Source organism: Vulpes vulpes, chromosome 12 (genome assembly GCF_048418805.1).
Source record: "Vulpes vulpes isolate BD-2025 chromosome 12, VulVul3, whole genome shotgun sequence".
Lineage (NCBI taxonomy): Eukaryota > Metazoa > Chordata > Mammalia > Carnivora > Canidae > Vulpes > Vulpes vulpes.
Window position 1 is genome coordinate 125,780,073 of NC_132791.1, and position 19,444 is coordinate 125,799,516.

Below are 19,444 nucleotides of genomic sequence, written 5' to 3' on the forward strand. Positions count from 1 at the left end.
TGTTGTAAAACCTTGAATAAAGCTGGCACTGCATGGACATCATCCACTGTGTCCCTCCTGTCCCCATCTCTTTTCTTTTATTTTCCTCATCCCCTTATCCTCAGGACCCTGATCGTGTTGCCACAGCGTGCGCAACACTTTTCACATGCAAAATATATTTAGCCTATATCAATAGATAGCTTCAGGAGCCTAACCCACTCTAGCATCAATTCTAAGTCTAGAATCTCATCTAAATTTAATCTCAACCAGGTATGGGTGAGACTTGGTTTGGCTTATCCTGAGGCAAAATTCCTCTTCAGGGCTGTGAATTTGTGCAATGGGACAGATTATCTACTTTCCAAATTCAGTGGTGGGACAGGCATAGGACAGACACTAAAAGGGAGAAATCAGAAATAAGAAAGAGGTTACTGTCCCAAATAAGTCAGAACACTAGCAGGGCAAATTCCATTAGATTTTAAGCCTTCTTTGGCTTGATGCTCTGTCACTTGCGCCAACCAGGATGATGGTCCCTCACCCCTGGTCCTGGTTGACTTGAACATATGAATTTTGGGGAACACAATTCATCTGTAAAGATTTCTATGGTAAAAATGTACCCATTAAATTTGATAGAGACTGGGAGACAGTGGATTAATTTACATCAGGGAAGTCTTGTCTACATAAGTGACATTGGACCTGAGATGATGCTGAAATTATGCTCTAATAATCTGAGGCAGATTATTAGGTAGAGGAAATGGGAAAAATTTGGAGTTAGAGGAATAGGAAGAATATTATCCTGTGCAAGTTGGAGAGACAGAGTTGTAGACTGGAGTAAGAAGTCTAATTTTTATTCGGAATAAGACAGGCAGCATTGATAGCTTGCAAGCAAGTGAGTGACCTTATTTCATAGGCATTTTGGATAATGGTTATAGAGAGGCAGGAACAGAATACATCCAAAGATACAGGACTTCAGTGCAATGGTTCAGGCTAGAGATTTTGGTAGTCTGTTCTAAGGTGATAGAGATAGAGAAAAGTGAGTAGGTTCAAGATATATTTTGGAAATGGGAAAAAAAGACTGGCTATTGGATTGCATGAGGAGGATCAGAGAAAGGGAGGACTCAAGCATGACCCCTACCTAGATTTTTTAGCTTGAGAACTGATACACTGAGGTGCTATGTCCTAGGACTGGAGTGAATGGCAGAGAACAGGAAATGGGGAAACTGAGTTTCGTCGGTGCCATGTTTGAGAAGTCTTTAAGATTTCCTAGTGGAGATGCCAGGTAAACAGATGTGTGAATTTTCAGCTCAGGGGAATCCCATACCAGACTTATAAAATTTGGGAGTCATCAGCCTATGGATACTATTTGAAATCATGCAACTGGACAATAAGAAATAGCTATGGGTAATACAAACTTTATGTTTCTCCAGATGATTCTCCCCTTCTTTTTTCAATTTTTAAAAAATTGTTCAACTGCACATCTGCATTCTTTTTTTTTTTTAAGATTTTATTTATTTATTCATTCATAGAGATGCAGAGAGAGAGAGGCAGAGACACAGGCAGAGGGAGAAGCAGGCTCCATGCAGAGAGCCTGACGTGGGACTTGAACCAGAACCAGGGTCTCCAGGATCACGCCCTGGGCTGCAGGCGGCGCTAAACCGCTGCGCCATGGGGGCTGCCCCACATCTGCATTCTTTTCAATGACTCTTAACTCCTTATATCAGAGGTTGGACAATCTCGGGGTTGGTGAGGGTGGTGGGGGAAAGGATTCAGGCAATAGCGCCTGGAGAGGTGAAGGGAAGAGAAATCCTTCAGGACTGAGCAGAAAAGAAGGTAGGAAGTGGGGCCTGGCTGGGAATAAGAAATAATCTTGGTAAAAGCTCATGTTTCAAACTCTTCTTTCCTTGCATAGATAATAAGGTCCTTTAGGGTTGTGTACAGATCTTCTCTATTAAATTTTAGACAATTTCAGGGCAAGAACCATGTCTTATTCATTATCATATTTTCCCTGCCACCTACACAGGTCCCTGATTATAGCAGGTTTTCTAAAAGTATTGGTGGAGAGGAGGAAGAAAGGAAAGATGGGAGAAAAAGTAAGAGTAATTTTCATGTCTCAAATATTGCTGGTCATATCTGGAACTGTGGTCTGCACATAATTTGCATTCAACCATACCTGGTTGATTGATTTATAATATTCTCTATCATAAGATAATGGTTTTAATGTGAATTCTCCAAACTTGACATCTAAGCGCACAGTATTATTGATTCACTCTGTTTAATGACAAATAATTCTGATGTTCTCTTTTTCGGTACCTTGTGTACTTCCAGCAGTTCAAATCGAAGATAGCTAGACACCAAGATTCGTAGAACACTCTGAGAAAGAGAAAATAAGGAGGCTTAGCTAGAACAAGTCAGCTGTTTGTCTTTGTTTGTGGGCCTCAAATGTTAGGATGCTAGAAACAGGGGTCTTGAGATGCTTGGGTGGCTCAGTGGTTGAGCGTCTGCCTTTGGTTCAAGTCATGATCCTGATGTCCTGGGATTGAGTCCCGCACTTGGCTCCCTGCAGGGAGCTTGCTTCTCCCTCTGCCTTTGTCTTTGCCTCTCTCTCCGTGTCTCTCATGAATAAATAAATAAAATAAAATAATTTTTAAAAAGAAACAGTGGTCTTTTAAAATAAGAGTTTTTTCCTCCAGCTTTATTGAGATATAATTGACAACATTGTGTAAGTTTAAAGCATATGATATGATGATTTGACATCCATATATATGTGCGTGTGTGCATAGCAAAGTGATTATCTCACTAAGGTTAGTTAACACATCCATCACCTCACATGGTTACTTCCTTTTTTGTTTTTGTTTTGTTTTTGTGGTGGGAACAGTTAAGGTCTATTCTAGCAAATTTCAAGTTTACAATTCAGTGTGGTTAGCTGTGGTCACCAGGCTGTACATTAGATCCCAGAACTTACTCATCTTATAACTGAAAGTTAATACCCTGACCAACATCTCCCCATTTCTACTTCCTAGCCCCTGGTGACCACCCATATTTTACTCTATTTCTATGAGTTCACCTTGTCCTTAGGATTCATCTATGTTGCTGTAAATGGCAGGATTTCCCTTGCTAAAGCTGAATAATATTACATTGTATTAAAATAAGGCTTTTATATAAAGGCTTTAAGAGGAAGTTAAATACAGATTGCATTTGAAAAGTTCCCGGTTACTTTTCAAGAAAATGACTGTAGCCTAGTTTAGTTCTGGATTTAAAGAGTCTTTTTTTTTTTTTTTTTTAAGTAGCCTCCACATCCAGCATGGTGCTTGAACTCACAATCCTGAGATCAATGACCTGAGCTGAGATCAAGAGTCAGACACTTAACTGACTGAACCACCGAGGCAACCCTAGATTCAAAGAGTTTTAAATATTGATGTCTGAATTGGTTTCAAATGTTTCTTCTTTCTGATTCTGTTCAATACAAAAGTTGCAGTCCGTTATGAATATGGTATTTTTAGTATTCATATATGCCTCACAAAATAACATGACAAAAAACTTCAACACTGAGAACCACAATCTTATGTTTTTTTTTTTTTTTTTAATCTTATGTTTTTTGATTGATGAGATTCACTATGGATGTGATCTAACAGCTTTTGTTAAGACAGTATGTTATAGGGACGCCTGGGTGGCTCAGCAGTTGAGCGCCTGCCTCAGGTCCAGGATGTGATCCTGGAGTCCCGGGATCAAGTCCTGTGTTGGGATCCTTGCATGGAGTCTGCTTCTCCCTCTGCCTGTGTCTCTGCTGCTCTCCCTCTCTCTCTCTCTCTGTGTGTCTCTCATGAATAAATAAATAAAGTCTTAAAAAAAAAAAGACAGTATGTAATATCTGATGAGATTTAAAAGTGTGTTTATTTACAATTATTTTTACAAAAGGGAGAAAAAGATATTGAGAAAGAGGCTCAGGTGTGCTTGTCAGTTAAATTGGAGAAGCAAACTGGTGACTTGATGTCAGAGTCAGTTACTATCCTACAGAACATAAGCAAATCACTTAATCTTTATGAGCCTTCATTTACTCACCTGAAAAAATAGTGCTAATAGGCTAGTAAGAGCTAATGAGGCTAGCATTTTGGAAAGCATCTGTGGCAGACTCTACTTTCCAAAGATGTCTGCAACAGTGTCTTCCAACGCACAAGCTCTTTCCTGTGGCTTCCCTGTGACACGTCTCCCAAGGAGAGGTGGGGAATTGTCTTAGTCTATTTGAGCTGCTTTAACAAATTACGATAGACCGTGTTCCTTAAACAACAGACATTTATTTCTCTGTTCAGGAAGCTGTCAGTCCAAGAAGCAGGTGCCAGGATGGTCAGGTTCTGGTGAGAGCCCCACTCGGGTGTAGACTCCTCACTTCTCATTGTATCCTTACATGACAGAGAAAAAGTGAGCCAGCTCTATGGCCTCTGTTCATGGGTAGTCCACTCTCACAACCTAAATTACCTCCCAAAGACCCCACCTCCAAATACCATCACATTGGGAATTAGATTTCAACATACGACCTGAAATCTGGCATTGTGATGCCCCCAGCTATGGTTTTCTTTTTTAAAATTCCCCTGGCTATTCGGGGTCTTTTCTGATTCCATACAAATCTTAAAATAATTTGTTTTAACATCTCTGTTGAATGTGTTGTTGAATAATTTGTTCTAACTCTCTGAAGAAAGTCCATGGTATTTTGATAGGGATTGCATTAAACGTGTAAATTGCCCTGGGTAACATTGACATTTTCACAATATTAATTCTGCCAATCCATGAGCATGGAATATTTTTCCATCTCTTTGTGTCTTCCTCAATTTCTTTCAGAAGTGTTCTATAGTTTTTAGGGTATAGATCCTTTACCTCTTTGGTTAGGTTTATTCCTAGGTATCTTATGCTTTTGGGCGCAATTGTAAATGGGATTGACTCCTTAATTTCTCTTTCTTCAGTCTCATTGTTAGTGTATAGAAATGCCATTGATTTCTGGGCATTGATTTTGTATCCTGCCACGCTACCAAATTGCTGTATGAGTTCTAGCAATCTTGGGGTGGAGGCTTTTGGGTTTTCTATGTAGAGTATCATGTCATCGGCGAAGAGGGAGAGTTTGACTTCTTCTTTGCCAATTTGAATGCCTTTAATGTCTTTTTGTTGTCTGATTGCTGAGGCGAGGACTTCCAGTACTATGTTGAATAGCAGTGGTGAGAGTGGACATCCCTGTCTTGTTCCTGATCTTAGGGGAAAGGCTCCCAGTGCTTCCCCATTGAGAATGATATTTGCTGTGGGCTTTTCATAGATGGCTTTTAAGATGTTGAGGAAAGTTCCCTCTATCCCAACACTATGAAGTGTTTTGATCAGGAATGGATGCTGTATTTTGTCAAATGCTTTCTCTGCATCTAATGAGAGGATCATATGGTTCTTGGTTTTTCTCTTGCTGATATGATGAATCACATTGATTGTTTTATGAGTGTTGAACCAGCCTTGTGTCCCGGGGATAAATCCTACTTGGTCATGGTGAATAATTTTCTTAATGTGTTGTTGGATCCTATTGGCTAGTATCTTGTTGAGAATTTTTGCATCCATGTTCATCAGGGATATTGGTCTGTAATTCTCCTTTTTGGTGGGGTCTTTGTCTGGTTTCAGAATTAAGGTGATGCTGGCCTCATAGAAGGAGTTTGGAAGTACTCCATCTCTTTCTATCTTTCCAAACAGCTTTAGTAGAATAGGTATGATTTCTTCTTTAAACGTTTGATAGAATTCCCCTGGGAAGCCATCTGGCCCTGGACTCTTGTGTCTTGGGAGGTTTTTGATGACTGCTTCAATTTCCTCCCTGGTTATTGGCCTGTTCAGGTTTTCTATTTCTTCCTGCTCCAGTTTTGGTATTTTGTGGCTTTCCAGGAATGCGTCCATTTCTTCTAGATTTCCTAATTTATTGGCGTATAGCTGTTCATAATATGTTTTTAAAATCGTTTGTATTTCCTTGGTGTTGGTAGTGATCTCTCCTTTCTCATTCATGATTTTATTAATTTGAGTCTTCTCCCTCTTCTTTTTAATAAGGTTGGCTAATGGTTTATCTATCTTATTAATTCTTTCAAAGAACCAACTCCTGGTTCTGTTGATCTGTGGTCATCAAGACATTGTGGTACTGGCACAAAAACAGACACATAGATCAATGGAACAGAATAGAGAATCCAGAAGTGGACCCTGAACTTTATGGTCAACTAATATTCGATAAAGGAGGAAAGACTATCCATTGGAAGAAAGACAGTCTCTTCAATAAATGGTGTTGGGAAAATTGGACATCCACATGCAGAAGAATGAAACTGGACCACTCTCTTTCACCACACACAAAGATAAACTCAAAATGGATGAGAGATCTAAATGTGAGACAAGATTCCATCAAAATCCTAGAGGAGAACACAGGCAACACTCTTTTTGAACTTGGCCACAGCAACTTCTTGCAAGATACATCCACGAAGGCAAAAGAAACAAAAGCAAAAATGAACTATTGGGACTTCATCAAGATAAGAAGCTTCTGCATAGCAAGAGATAGAGTCAACAAAACTAAAAGACAACCTACAGAATGGGAGAATATATTTGCAAATGACATATCAGATAAAGGGTTAGTTTCCAAGATCTACAAAGAACTTATTAAACTCAACAGCAAAGAAACAAACAATCCAATCATGAAATGGGCAAAAGACATGAACAGAAATCTCACAGAGGAAGACATGGACATGGCCAACATGCACATGAGAAAATGCTCGGCATCACTTGCCATCAGGGAAATACAAATCAAAACCACAATGAGATACCACCTCACACCAGTGAGAATGGGGAAAATTAACAAGGCAGGAAACAACAAATGTTGGAGAGGATGCGGAGAAAAGGGAACCCTCTTACACTGTTGGTGGGAATGTGAACTGGTGCAGCCACTCTGGAAAACTGTGTGGAGGTTCCTCAAAGAGTTAAAAATAGAACTACCCTACGACCCAGCAATTGCACTGTTGGGGATTTACCCCAAAGATTCAGATGCAATGAAACGCCGGGACACCTGCACCCCGATGTTTCTAGCAGCAATGTCCACAATAGCCAAACTGTGGAAGGAGCCTTGGTGTCCATCAAAAGATGAATGGATAAAGAAGATGTGGTTTATGTATACAATGGAATATTCCTCAGCCATTAGAAACGACAAATACCCACCATTTGCTTCAACGTGGATGGAACTGGAGGGTATTATGCTGAGTGCAGTAAGTCAATCGGAGAAGGACAAACAGTGTATGTTCTCATTCATTTGGGGAATATAAATAATAGTGAAAGGGAATATAAAGGAAGGGAGAAGAAATGTGTGGGAAATATCAGGAAGGGAGACAGAACATAAAGACTCCTAACTCTGGGAAACGAACTAGGGGTGGTGGAAGGGGAGGAGGGCGGGGGGTGGGGGGGAATGGGTGACGGGCACTGAGGGGTACACTTGACGGGATGAGCGCTGGGTGTTATTCTGTATGTTGGTAAATTGAACACCAATAAAAATTAATTTATTAAAAAAGATTTCAACATACGAATTTGGGAGGGGCACAAGCATTCAATCCAAAATAGGAGTCCTGTATTCCGCAGCCCCCTGCCGCCCCCCCCTCCCCGCCCCCCGCCCGCTCTTGCGGCTTGACGGTCTTGTGATAATATTGAAGATGATGCTATGTGACTTTTGATGCTAGGCCATAAAGGAGGATACTAAGACCCTCCCCCAACTCCAAAAAAAAAGGAAGAAAGAAAAAAGAAAAGAAAGAAAAGAAAGAAAGAAAGAAAGAAAGAAAGAAAGAAAGAAAGAAAGAAGAAAAGCAGTCTTTGACTTTTTTTCTTTTTTTTTTTTTTTTTAGTCTTTAACATTTGGAAGCTGGCCTGGCACTCATAGCCAGGCCATTTTTCATTTCTTTTTCTTATTGGACATAAACAATCTCACAAAGTACCATCCTCAGACAAGATTAATCTGAGACTGAAAAAAACGAGACAAAGCAAGGCCAGTTCATAATTTTATCTAAGCAGAAGCCAGGATCATTGTGCCACCCACAGAATACCAACTCTCCTTCTCTCTTGGTCAAAATGAGTAGATGCTACTTCTTTACCAATTGCAGTATTTGGCCCTCCATATAGGTAAGACTTACTGATTGAGATACCAATCAGAATTTTATCCAGTCCAATAGTATTCAACCCAGAGAAAATCCTTGCTTCCTGACATCCTTCCTCAAATCATTCAGCCAAAGGCCAAATCCTAGAACAGATTTTTTTTTAACATCTTCTTACTGAGAAAGCCAGTGATTCTCCCACGGGGTTTGTTCTCCCTTGATGCAAGAGGTAATAAATTCAACTGTTTAAGTATACGTATATTCTTGGTGGTCTTTGGCTGGAGGACATTAACAATGTTTTGGCCTTTTTTTCTCTTGGGACACTAGTGTAGGGGTGGGGGAACCAGTTGTCATATAAGCAGACAACTACCCCAAAGTCACCAGGCTATGAGGAAGCCCAAATTAGCTCACAACAAGAGACCCCATGGAACTAAGTGACAAGAGAGAGGTTGGTCAGTCCCTGGCTGCTCCAGCCCTGACACCTGACCACCCACCAATACCCTCACCTTTCAGCTTCAATTATCTTTGACTGCAACTGCATGAAAGACCTGGAGCCAGACCACTTGGTGCAGACTTCCTCAATTTCTGACCCACAGAAACCAAAAGAAATAATAAAATGATTATTGTCCAAAGCCACTAAGATTTTGGGTTATTTGAAACATACAATAGCCACTAAGCCACTAAGCCACTAAGATTTTGGGTTATTTGAAACATACAATAGATAACTGGAACAGAAAATGTATATGAAGTATCTGGCACACACAGTAGGTGCTTAATAAGTGGTAGCTGTTTTTGGTACTTGTAAGAAGTAAGGCTATTATGTGCAGAATCTTCCAACAACTGAATACTTTTTTTTTAGTAAATTTCCTCTGACAGGGCTGCCTGGGTGGCTCAGTGGTTGAGCGTCTGCCTTTGGCTCAGGGTGTGATCCTGGAGTCCTGGGATCAAGTCCCGTGTAGAGCTCCCTGCAGGGAGCCTGCTTCTCCCTCTGCCTGTGTCTCTGCCTCTCTCTCTCTGTGTCTCTCATGAATAAGTAAATAAAATCTTTAAAAAAATTTCCTTTGAAAGAACTTTGTGGAATGATGCCCATAGATCCACTGAATATATGTTAATCCTGCTACCAAAATAATACACACTGATCAATAAACTTGAGTAAGAGGGATGAGCTCATTTTGGAGCAATGTTAGAGTGTTACTACTATGGCTACTTTTTGAGGAGGATCTTCTGTTTAGAAAATACATATAACTGTGCATAACTTCAGAATCACACCAGTGGTTGACTATGTTTCCTAACCTAATTTTTATGTGGGGGTAAGATGTTGAACCTAATTGGTTTTTAATTAGGACTAATATGACCCATGGAAAAAAAGTCTTAATTGAGTATTTTTCAAGTTGCAGAAGTAGTCTATGCCCATTAGAAACAACACAAAATGAAGATGTATAATATGAGGGTGTTTCTCCTCCCTCCTCCCTCTCTTCCACCTCCCTGCCATCACTCCCATGACCTAAACAGTAATCTGTAGCCTGGTATATATATATATATATTTTTTTTTTCTTTCTTTCTTTCTTTCTTTCTTTCTTTCTTTCTTTTCTTTCTTTCTTTCTTTCTTTCTTTCTTTCTTTCTTTCTTTCTTCCTTCCTTCCTTCCTTCCTTCCTTCCTTTCTTCTTTCTTTCTTTCTTTCTTTCTTTCTTTCTTTCTTTCTTTCTTTCTTTCTTTCTTTCTTTCTTTCTTCTTCTTCTCCTCCTCCTCCTCCTCTTCCTTCATATAAACACAAGCAAGCATAAATACATGCATATAGATGTATACTATGTATAAAGATATTTAGTTACTTAGTTGTTGGTATTTACTAAAACAGAATCACATGATATAATTTTTAGTCTGCAACTTGCTTTTTTCACCTGACAGCATATCATGATCTCTACAAGTCAGTGTATATCCAATCTGCATTTGTTTCCTCTGGCTGCTGTAACAAATTGCCACCAATGTAGTGGCTTAAAACAGCAAAAGTTATTCTCTTACAGTTCTGGAGGTCAGAAGTTCGAAATCAGTTTTATTGGCTATAGATGAGGCTAAAGTCGGCAGTGCTACTTCCTGCTTGAGGCTCTGAGCTTCTAATGGCTGTCTGGACGCCTTGGCTTTGGAAATGTATTTTCAAGCTGAATTTCCCAAATCTCTGTGTTCCCCAATTTCTGCTTCTGTCACAGTGTCACTTTCTCTTCCACTCTAAGTCTCCATCTGGGGGCACCTGGGTGTCTCAGTGGTTGAGCATCTACCTTTGGCTAAGGGCATGATCCCAGGGTGCTGGGATTGAGTCCTGCATCAGGCTCCTTCTCCCTTTGCCTATGGCTCAGCCTTTCTCTGTCTTCATGAATAAATAAATAAAACCTTAAAAAAAAATCTCCATCTGCTTCTCTCTCATAAGGACACTTGCCATTACGTTAAAGCCCACCAGATAAATTCAGGAAAATGTCTTCATCTCAAGGTATGTCATTTAATCACATCTGCAGATCTCTTTTTGCTAGAGTGTAGAGGCTGCTTTTAGGCAACAGGCTTGCTTGCACAATGGAATGAAGAAAGGACTCACAGCTGGCTGAATACAAACCGGTCCATCCTGCGACCCAACTCAAAACATCCATAAGCCCTAACTGACCAATGAGTTACTTACACCTGGACACAGGTACCAAAAAAGGCAAATTCCACGCATTCTATTCCCATATCTCCCCAACTTCCCCATTTAAATACAGCCCCCACCCACTGCCCCTGGCAGACAGTCTCTCCTTTGCTGTCTACCTGTCACACCCTTGTCCTTGTCCAAAGCTCCCTTGCTGTGTATTCCATAAACTTCTTTGTTCTGCCTCAGGTGAATCTTTTCACCACCTATACCCACCAGCCTCCACCCAATCAGGTCACCCCACATTTGGGGCCCCCATCTGACCAGGACAGATACCACATATATTTAAAAGAACATTCTCAGATTCTAGGGAGATTACTTAAATAAGATTTTTTTTCTTTTAAGATTTTATTTATCTACATGAGAGAGAGAAAGAGAGAGAGAGAGAGCATAAGCGGGGGGGAACAGTAGGCAGAGGAAGAGGGAGAGCAGCAGGCTCCCCACTGAGCAGGGATTTCCCCATGAAGGGCTCCATCCCAGGACTCCAGGATCATGACCCAAGCCCAAGGCAGATGCTTAACCCACTAAGCCACCCAGACGCCCCACTTAAATAAAACCTTAAAACCAAAACCAAAACTGATTTAGGTGAGAAGAGACTTTATTTGAAAGAATTATCAGAGGAGGAAGATTATTGCAAAAGGGGGAGGAGGACTCTTCCTTGCCTAGGAAAAAAGTGGAAGGAGGGATCCCTGGGTGGCGCAGCGGTTTAGCGCCTGCCTTTGGCCCAGGGCGCGATCCTGGAGACCCGAGATCGAGTCCCACATCGGGCTCCCGGTGCATGGAGCCTGCTTCTCCCTCTGCCTGTGTCTCTGCCTCTCTCTCTCTGTGACTATCATACATAAATAAATAAAAATTAAAAAAAAAAAGTGGAATGAAAGAGTGTTTTGGGGATCCCTGGGTGGCTCAGCTGTTCTGCGCCTGCCTTTGGCCCAGGGCGCGATCCTGGAGTCCCGGGATCGAGTCCCGCGTTGGGCTCCCGGCATGGAGCCTGTTTCTCCCTCTGCCTGTGTCTCTGCTTCTCACTCTCTCTATGTCTATCATGAATAAATAAATAAAATCTTTTTTTTTTTTTTTTTTAAAAGAGTGGCTTGACCAAATAGTAGATCAGAGAGTGTTTCATCTTGAGGCGACCGAAGTCTCAAGAGGGGCCCATTAAGGGTGGTTATAAGCTGGCTCAGGCTGTGGCAGGGATAAGTCCCAGGCCTGGAGGAAGAAGAGGAAAGTAGCTAGTTGAGTTAACAAGTATTCTGTTCTGAACAGTCAGTGGGAAAAAGCAGTTTAGCCATCATTTAGGAAGGAGAGGATGGGAACTTGGAGGGTCTGTCTGGTTTTGTCCTGAGTGAAAACAACTCTGAGTCTTATCTGAGGCATATGGGAAGTGTGTGTTTCTTTGGAGCATGCCACTTCTAAGAATACCAAAGTATGGAGCATTAAAAAACATTTTTTTTTTTTTAAAGAGAAAAAGTATGGAGAGTGCAATAGGAAGGGCAGAGGGAGAGAGGAGAATCTTTTTTTTTTTTTTTTTTTAGAGGAGAATCTTAAGCAAACTCTGGGGGGGGGGGGGCACAGCTGGGATGTCCCTCCTAGAGCTCGATCCTAGGACCATGAGATCATGACCTGAGCCAAAAGCAAGAGTCAGAGCCACCCAGGTGCTCCACTATGGGTGCATTTCATAACCATTATTATCTTCCAGGAGCACAGGACTCAGGTAAAATTCAACACTGTCAATATATAAGGTTTAGTGGACTGTTTGCTTTACAAAACCGAGATCACATCACACGTACTTCTGTATATTTTGCTTTTTTTTTCACTTAAAAATAGCAAGATAAACTCTTCCCACCTCTTGGTACAGCTCTTTGCGGGAAGATGCTGTTGCACCATAATACTCAGTCACCCCTCTACTGGATGACCATGTTCTTCAACAGTCAAAAAAATGATTTTAAGTTTGGGGTTCCTGTTGCTGCTAAACTCGGGGTTCCTAAGGCCACACCATTTTTAAAAATCCATTTTCTTTCTTAGAACCTTGTCACAGAATTGCCAACTCATTTGAATTTACCTTTATTTTGCTCCTTCATACCCGTCCTCCACCCTCCTCTGGCCCTGGGAGGGAGGTGGTCGGGGAAAAGAAATGGTCCCACGCCTCCCTCTCTCTGTCTCTCTCTCTCTCTGTCTCTCTCTGTCTCTCTCTCTCTCGTCTTCTGGAGAGGATCGATGAGGATCGGGAACCTTTCCACCTCAGGTGGTTGTCTCTCCTCCGCGGAGAGGCATCCCACGGCGTGGCCCTGGCTGCAGGGCGCCCCGGGTGCCTGCCGCCAGCTGGTGACAGCGTGCGCAGCGCGGCCCCATAGAGACGCGGTGCAAAAATCCCCTTGGGATCTTACCCAGGTTTTGCAATTTAAAGAAACAGCTCTGAAGCGTCCTCAGTTCTTTTAGATGGTAGGTGTGTTTCGTGACCTAGTCAGAGGGAGGGTGGCCGGCCGGGGAGGCAGGGGAGGAGTCAGCCGGCCCTCTCCATTTAGCAAAGTTCCGGCGCTGCAAAGTCACTGCTCTTTGGGGCCGGTGTAACCTCGGCTCACGTGCCGGCGTCGACCAGGGGCCGTAACACCCCGGGGTGCCCGCGCGGTGTCGCCCATCCCCGCGGCCCCACCGCCAGGGCGCGGGAGCAGCTCCCCGGGAGGGGCCAGGTCGTCGCCTGCAGACGTGTGGGCCCGGCCGGGAGAACGGACGGTGGAGGCCTGGCGGCGGCCCAGCCCGGAGGAGGAGGCCCGCGAGCGAGCGCCGGGGGAGGGAGCGTGGGCGGGAGCGCAGGGGGCGGGAGGCCGCGAGCGCGGGGCCGGGTCCCCAGGCCGCCCAGGCGCCGTCCCCGCCCGCCCCGCCCCGCCCCGCCCCGGCCGGTCGGGGGTTCCGGGCGCCGAGCCTGCAGGGGCGCATGGAGGCGGCCTCGTCCGCGGGACCCGGCGCGCCGGGAGCGGCGAGCGCGCTGGGCAGCCTGCTGCGCGGGCTCCGGGGCCGGCTTTTCACCTGGTGAGTGCGGGGGCGGCGGGGGGAGCCCGGGGCGGCGGCGGGGGCGGGGGCGGGGGGGTCCCTGCGCGCTCGGGGTGCGGGCGCACGCGGCCGGGTGGCGGCGCGGCGGGGCTCGGGCGGCCCCACGTGTGGCTCACCTGGCCTCGTGGAGCCGCGCGCCCCGCCCTCGCCGCCCTCGCCGCCCTCGCGGAAATCGGGCGGGTGTGCTTGGGCGACCGGGGCTCTCGGCCGAGCGGGCGCGGGGAGGGCGGCCCGGGGATGCTGCGAAGGCGGCGCGTCCCGCCCACCCCGGGCAGGTGGGCAGCTGGCGATGGCGGCGCCGCCAGGCGGTCACCCTCGGCCCGCGATCCTCCCTCCACGAGGCAGTGAGTTCCCCCGAGTGAGAAATCGGGGTTAAGTTTGAGGTCCCGCCCCGAGGCCGCCCGGAGCCCGCGGCGCCCTGGCCCCGGGCGAGGGGGCGGCGGGGGAAGCGCGCGTCTGCGGTGGGCGCGCCCGGGGGCGGCCGAGGAGCGCTCCGGGGACCCGCCGCGGCCCCGGGCCGGGGAGCCCCCTGCGGCCGCCGCGGACCTGCCTCCTGCGCACGCAGGACCTGGGGACTTAGGACCCCAGGACCCCGAGCCACGGTGCTTGAGCTCAGGGCCTGGCCGGTTATGTGGACGCTGTCGTGCACTGTTACCACTCTGTGAGTGGCACTATTCTAGACGCTTCGCTGGCCGAGAAGCAAACGAGGCTGAGCATTTCGCCCAAGACCAAGAGATGATGACCCGTGAAGGGTGGTGCCCACAAAACCCAGTCACAACTGTGATTTAACCACTCCTGGCCGCCGGCACCGCGTCTAACAGGCATTTGCTTTTGTTGTTGTTGTTGTTTTGGGGTTTTTTTTGTTTTGTTTTTCCTTCTAATTAACGTAAAAAAGTATCCAATGAAAGATTGTGAAAACTCATTTTCTGGTTTACCAGATCAAGAATGGTGTGTGCATTTTTGTTGTGTAAAAGAATAGTTTGAAATAGATGCGTGTACTTACAGGGCAAAGTTGGCCAGAAATCACCTTGTGTCCTCCAGTTGTGTATGTCCTGATAAATGTCCACAGGTTCTCAGCTGGGAGGCAGCATAAGGTAATGGCTAAGGGCCCAGATTCTGGAATCCTATCCCGTGTGTGCCACTTACCAGCTGGGTGACCTTGGGCAAGTCACTTAAGTTCTCTGTGCCCCAATTTCTTATTTGTAACTGGAGATAATAGCAGTTTCTACCTGGTGGGGAAATGGTGAGGATTATGTGGCTGACTCCATAGCCTGGCTCATGGTATGGCTCTGTAGAGGCTACTTGTCATTTCCATCAGTCTCCATTCTTGGGTGTTGGGAGATGCCAGAGGCCCTGAGGATGGACAGACAGTATTGCAGAGAGCAGTATAGCAAGATGTAAGAATAAGGAGTAGCGATGATTTCTTTTTTCTCCTTATGTTCTAATATTTTCAAAATATTGGCATATTGTACAGTCAGGAGTATCTAATAGCTTCCTAAATATGAGATTTTTTCTGTCTCCAAGCACACTTTTTTGTACCTCCTTTACAGATTGTGACTTTCTTCCTTGTGTGATAGCTGTTTGTGGCCATCTTATATCACTGGCGGAGTGAGTCCTTCATAGCAGGAATTAAGAATTTTTCCTTTTTCTATGTCCCATAACCCTTAGCAGACTCCCAGAGCCTGGATGCGCTGGACTCCATCTCATGACCCATGAGATCAGGACGTGAGTCAAGGGATCCCTGGGTGGCGCAGCGGTTTAGTGCCTGCCTTTGGCCCAGGGCGCGATCCTGGAGACCCGGGATTGAATCCCACGTTGGGCTCCCGGTGCATGGAGCCTGCTTCTCCCTCTGCCTATGTCTCTGCCTCTCTCTCTCTCTCTCTGTGTGACTATCATAAATAAATAAATTAAAAAAAAAAAAAAAAAAGGACCTGAGTCAAAACCAAGTTTACACACTTTGGTTAAGCTTGAGCCACCCAGGCAGCCTGGTTGGCAGAGTTCTTTGTTCATTAAGGTTTCCATTCTTAATGTCTGGCAACCATCCAGACTTGGATTCTGTTCACAGTTTTTCCTTGTCTGACCCAGCAATCAGAAAAATTCAGTTTACTAGATATCCAGTATTCTGTATACTCAATATTTTATTTTATTTTTATTTTATTTATTTTATTTTTTTTTGAGGATCTATGATGTTCTAGGTTCTGGACTACTCTCTGGCCTACAGGGATGAGTAGGATTTAGTTTCATGGAGTTCACGATCAAGTTATGGTAAGAAGTTATGGCAGATGTTCTAGAGGTGAGCACAAGTACAGATGGCACAAAGGGTGAGGTGTAGGGTTAGGGAGCATGGCCGGGAAGGGGATCAGGAAATTAGAAGCATGAATAGGAGGTTTCTAGGTGAACTAGGAGAGGAAGGCCAATCCAGGCATGGATGTACGAGAACGTTTTGCTTAAGGAACTGCAAGTGGCTTGGTGTGAGGTGGGTATGGGCATGAGGAGGAAGGAGCACTGATAGTCGGTGGACAGGTGAGCACCTGTGATTGTCTGGCAAACGACCTGGCCCTTGGGCTCCTTCTTTCTGTTCAGTTTCCTCGTTTCAAAGGTTAAGGCCCAGACGTTTTTGAAGGAGTCATTTAGGGGTGTTCGTCTATTCATTCAGCAAACATCTCCTGAGTGCTCACAGTGTGCATAGCAAGGTCTCAAGCTGGCATGCACTCTGCTGAAGAGCACTGTTCTCTGGTGGCAGTGAAACAAAGATGTAGGTGGAAGGGCTTTTTATGGTTTGTGTAGTGCAGGATTGGGCAACTCTAGATCCTGCCAGTCTCCAAAGTAGCTCCTTCCTTCTCCTTTTCCTTTGTGAGATTATTAAATTAACATCTGCCTCCTTTACCAACTCCAAGAGGTGAGAAATACTACATTTTTTAAAAAAGATTATCATGATGTATTTGAGAGAGAGAGAGAGAGTGAACGTGTGCACGACAGCACACAAGCAGGGGCAGAGGCAGAGGGAGAAGCAGACGCTGAGCAGGGAGCCCATATGGGACTCGATCCCAGGACTCTGGTATCATGCCCTGTGCTGAAGGCAGATGCTTTACTGACTGAGCCCCAGGTGCCCCAATACTACTTACTTTTTAGTCACTACTATAGACTCTGCTGAGCACAGCGCCTACCTTACAATAGATACACAATGAACATCAGATGGTTGAATGAATCCCTAATCCCCAATAGGAATTTTATAATAGATCACATTTCTTTTTTTTTTTTTTTTAAGATTATTTATTTTAGAGAGAGAGAGACAGAGAGCCAGAGAACACAGGCGTGAGTAGGGGAAGGGACAAAGGGAGAGGGAGGGAGAATCCTAAGTAGGCTCCCTACCTAGCGCTAAGCCTGATGTGGGGCTCAATGTCCCGACCCTGAGATCACAATCTGAGCTGCAATCTGAGCTGAAATCAAGAGCCAGATGCTCAACCAGCTGAGCCACCCAGGTGCCCCCATGTCTCTCTGAAATAAAAACAAAAAGAAAAGACAAAAAAACAAAAAACTGCTCTTTCTCGTGGCGCCTCCGAGGCGGTAGGCCGCTTCGGGATGAAGCTGAACATCTCTTTCCCAGCTACTGGCTGCCAGAAGCTCATTGAAGTGGATGCTGACCGCAAACTGCGTACCTTTTATGAGAAGCGTATGGCCACAGAAGTTGCTGCCGATGCTCTGGGCGAGGAGTGGAAGGGTTACGTGGTGCGAGTCAGTGGTGGCGATGACAAACAAGGCTTCCCCAGGAAGCAGGGTGTCTTGACCCAAGGCCGCGTCCGCCTGCTGCTGAGTAAGGGGCATTCCTGCTACCGACCCCGGAGGATGGAGAGACGAAGCGCAGATCTGTTCGGGGTTGCGTTGTGGATGCCAATCTCAGTGTTCTCAATTTGGTTATTGTGGAAAAAGGGGAGAAGGATATTCCTGGACTCACGGATACTACTGTGCCTCATCGCCTGGGGCCCAAAAGAGCCAGCAGAATCCAAAAGCTTTTTAATCTGTCAAAAGAAGACGATGTCCGCCAGTATGTTGTTAGAAAGCCCCTAAACAAAGAAGGTAAGAAACCTAGAACCAAAGCACCCAAGATTCAGCGTCTTGTTACTCCACGTGTCCTCCAACACAAACGTCGGCGTATTGCTTTGAAGAAACAGCGCACTAAGAAAAATAAGGAAGAGGCTGCAGAATATGCTAAACTGTTGGCCAAGAGAATGAAAGAGGCCAAAGAAAAACGCCAGGAACAGATTGCCAAGAGACGGAGGCTGTCCTCTCTGAGAGCTTCTACCTCTAAGTCTGAGTCCAGTCAAAAGTGAGATTTTCTAAGAGTGACAAAATAAATAAGATCAGACACCAAAACCAAAACCAAAACAAAAAACTATGTTTATCACAGTCATGTTGTCTTGTATCTCTGTTTCTCAGTCTGGCCTTATTGACAGTTTAGGTGGAATAATTCTTTGTTGTGGCGGACTGTGTTGTCGGATGCAGCAGCACCCCTGATCTTAGCCCACTAGATGCCCACAGAGCACCCCCCAGTCCCTCCCACCCCTGAGCGGTGATGATCAAAATTCTTTCCAGACATTGTCACATGGCTCCTGGGGGAAAACTCCCCTAGTTGAAAACCTCTGATTTAGCCCTATTGTTTCTAACTGAGTGCTGCAGGGTGTGCCGTCCTCCAGTGATGCCCGCCCCCCCCCCCCCCCCCCCCCCCCCCCGGGGAGTTTCCATCTCTCAGCCGCCACAAACCACACTGTGACAAGTATGCTCACACGTGTCCCCTTGTGTACTGGGAAGAGCCAGTGGCCAGGCTCGGGCTCCTGATAAACCCCAGGCTGGAGACTCTGTGGGCGCCACAGCCTTACTGCTGATTGCTGTTGTCCTGTACCCTTCTGGCAGGCTGTTCTGGGACCATGGCAGCTGCCCTGGAAGGAGGAGGAGCCCTCTCTCTCTCGGCCCATTTGCCCTAAGAGCTTGGAGGGCGTGGGTGGGGGAATGATCTTTGGCTGGACAGTTTGAACCTTTTCATTAAACATCTCAGTAATGCAGGGAGTTGGTCAAGGGACAGGCAGTAAAGCGTAGGACAGAGGTGAGGGTGGACTTCACAAGCTTCCATCCAACATGACCTGACTGGGCCCCTGGCTGTCCCCTGCCCCAGGCTAGTGACCTCTCCCTCCTGCAGACAACCTTTAGGTTACTGCTTGCTTATCTCTGCTCCTTCCTTCAGGTTGATTGTGAGAAAAATGAGATGATGGCTGCTAGTGCTTATTCCTTTTTTTTTTCTTTTTAAAGGTTTTATTTATTCATGAGAGACACAGAGAGAGACAGAGACATAGGCAGAGGGAGAAATAGGGTCCCTGCAGGGAGCCCACTGGGGGGACTCTATCCCAGGATGTTAGCCAAAGGCTGATGCTCAATCACTGACCCACCTAGGTGCCCCTTCTTTTTCTTTTTTAAAAAAATATTTATTTGAGAGTGAGTGAGAGCGAGTGCGTGTGGGGAGAGGGACAAGCAGACCCCATGCTCAGTGTGGCACGGAGCTCAGTCTCATGGGGCTCAGTCTCATGACCAGGAGAGCAGCACCCTCCCTAGATGATCACTGTGCCACCTAGT

At 45.5% G+C, this 19,444-nt stretch overlaps 1 protein-coding gene and 1 pseudogene across 3 annotated transcripts in view; both read left to right on the top strand.

The window, feature by feature from the left end:
- The first annotated feature begins 13,303 nt into the window (after window positions 1–13,303).
- SLC35F2 (solute carrier family 35 member F2) overlaps window positions 13,304–19,444 on the top strand; it is a 49,014-nt gene continuing 42,873 nt past the window's right edge. The window contains exon 1 of one of the 3 annotated variants that reach the window (XM_072729901.1): window positions 13,304–13,798. In XM_072729901.1, the coding sequence (XP_072586002.1) occupies window positions 13,704–13,798 (95 nt within the window). In that variant the 5' untranslated portion in view covers window positions 13,304–13,703. Of the gene's footprint in view, window positions 13,799–14,041; window positions 14,164–19,444 lie in introns of those variants that run through there. The other 2 variants (XM_072729902.1, XM_072729900.1) reach the window with 2 other exon arrangements.
- LOC112925882 (small ribosomal subunit protein eS6-like) lies at window positions 17,366–18,194 on the top strand (annotated as a pseudogene).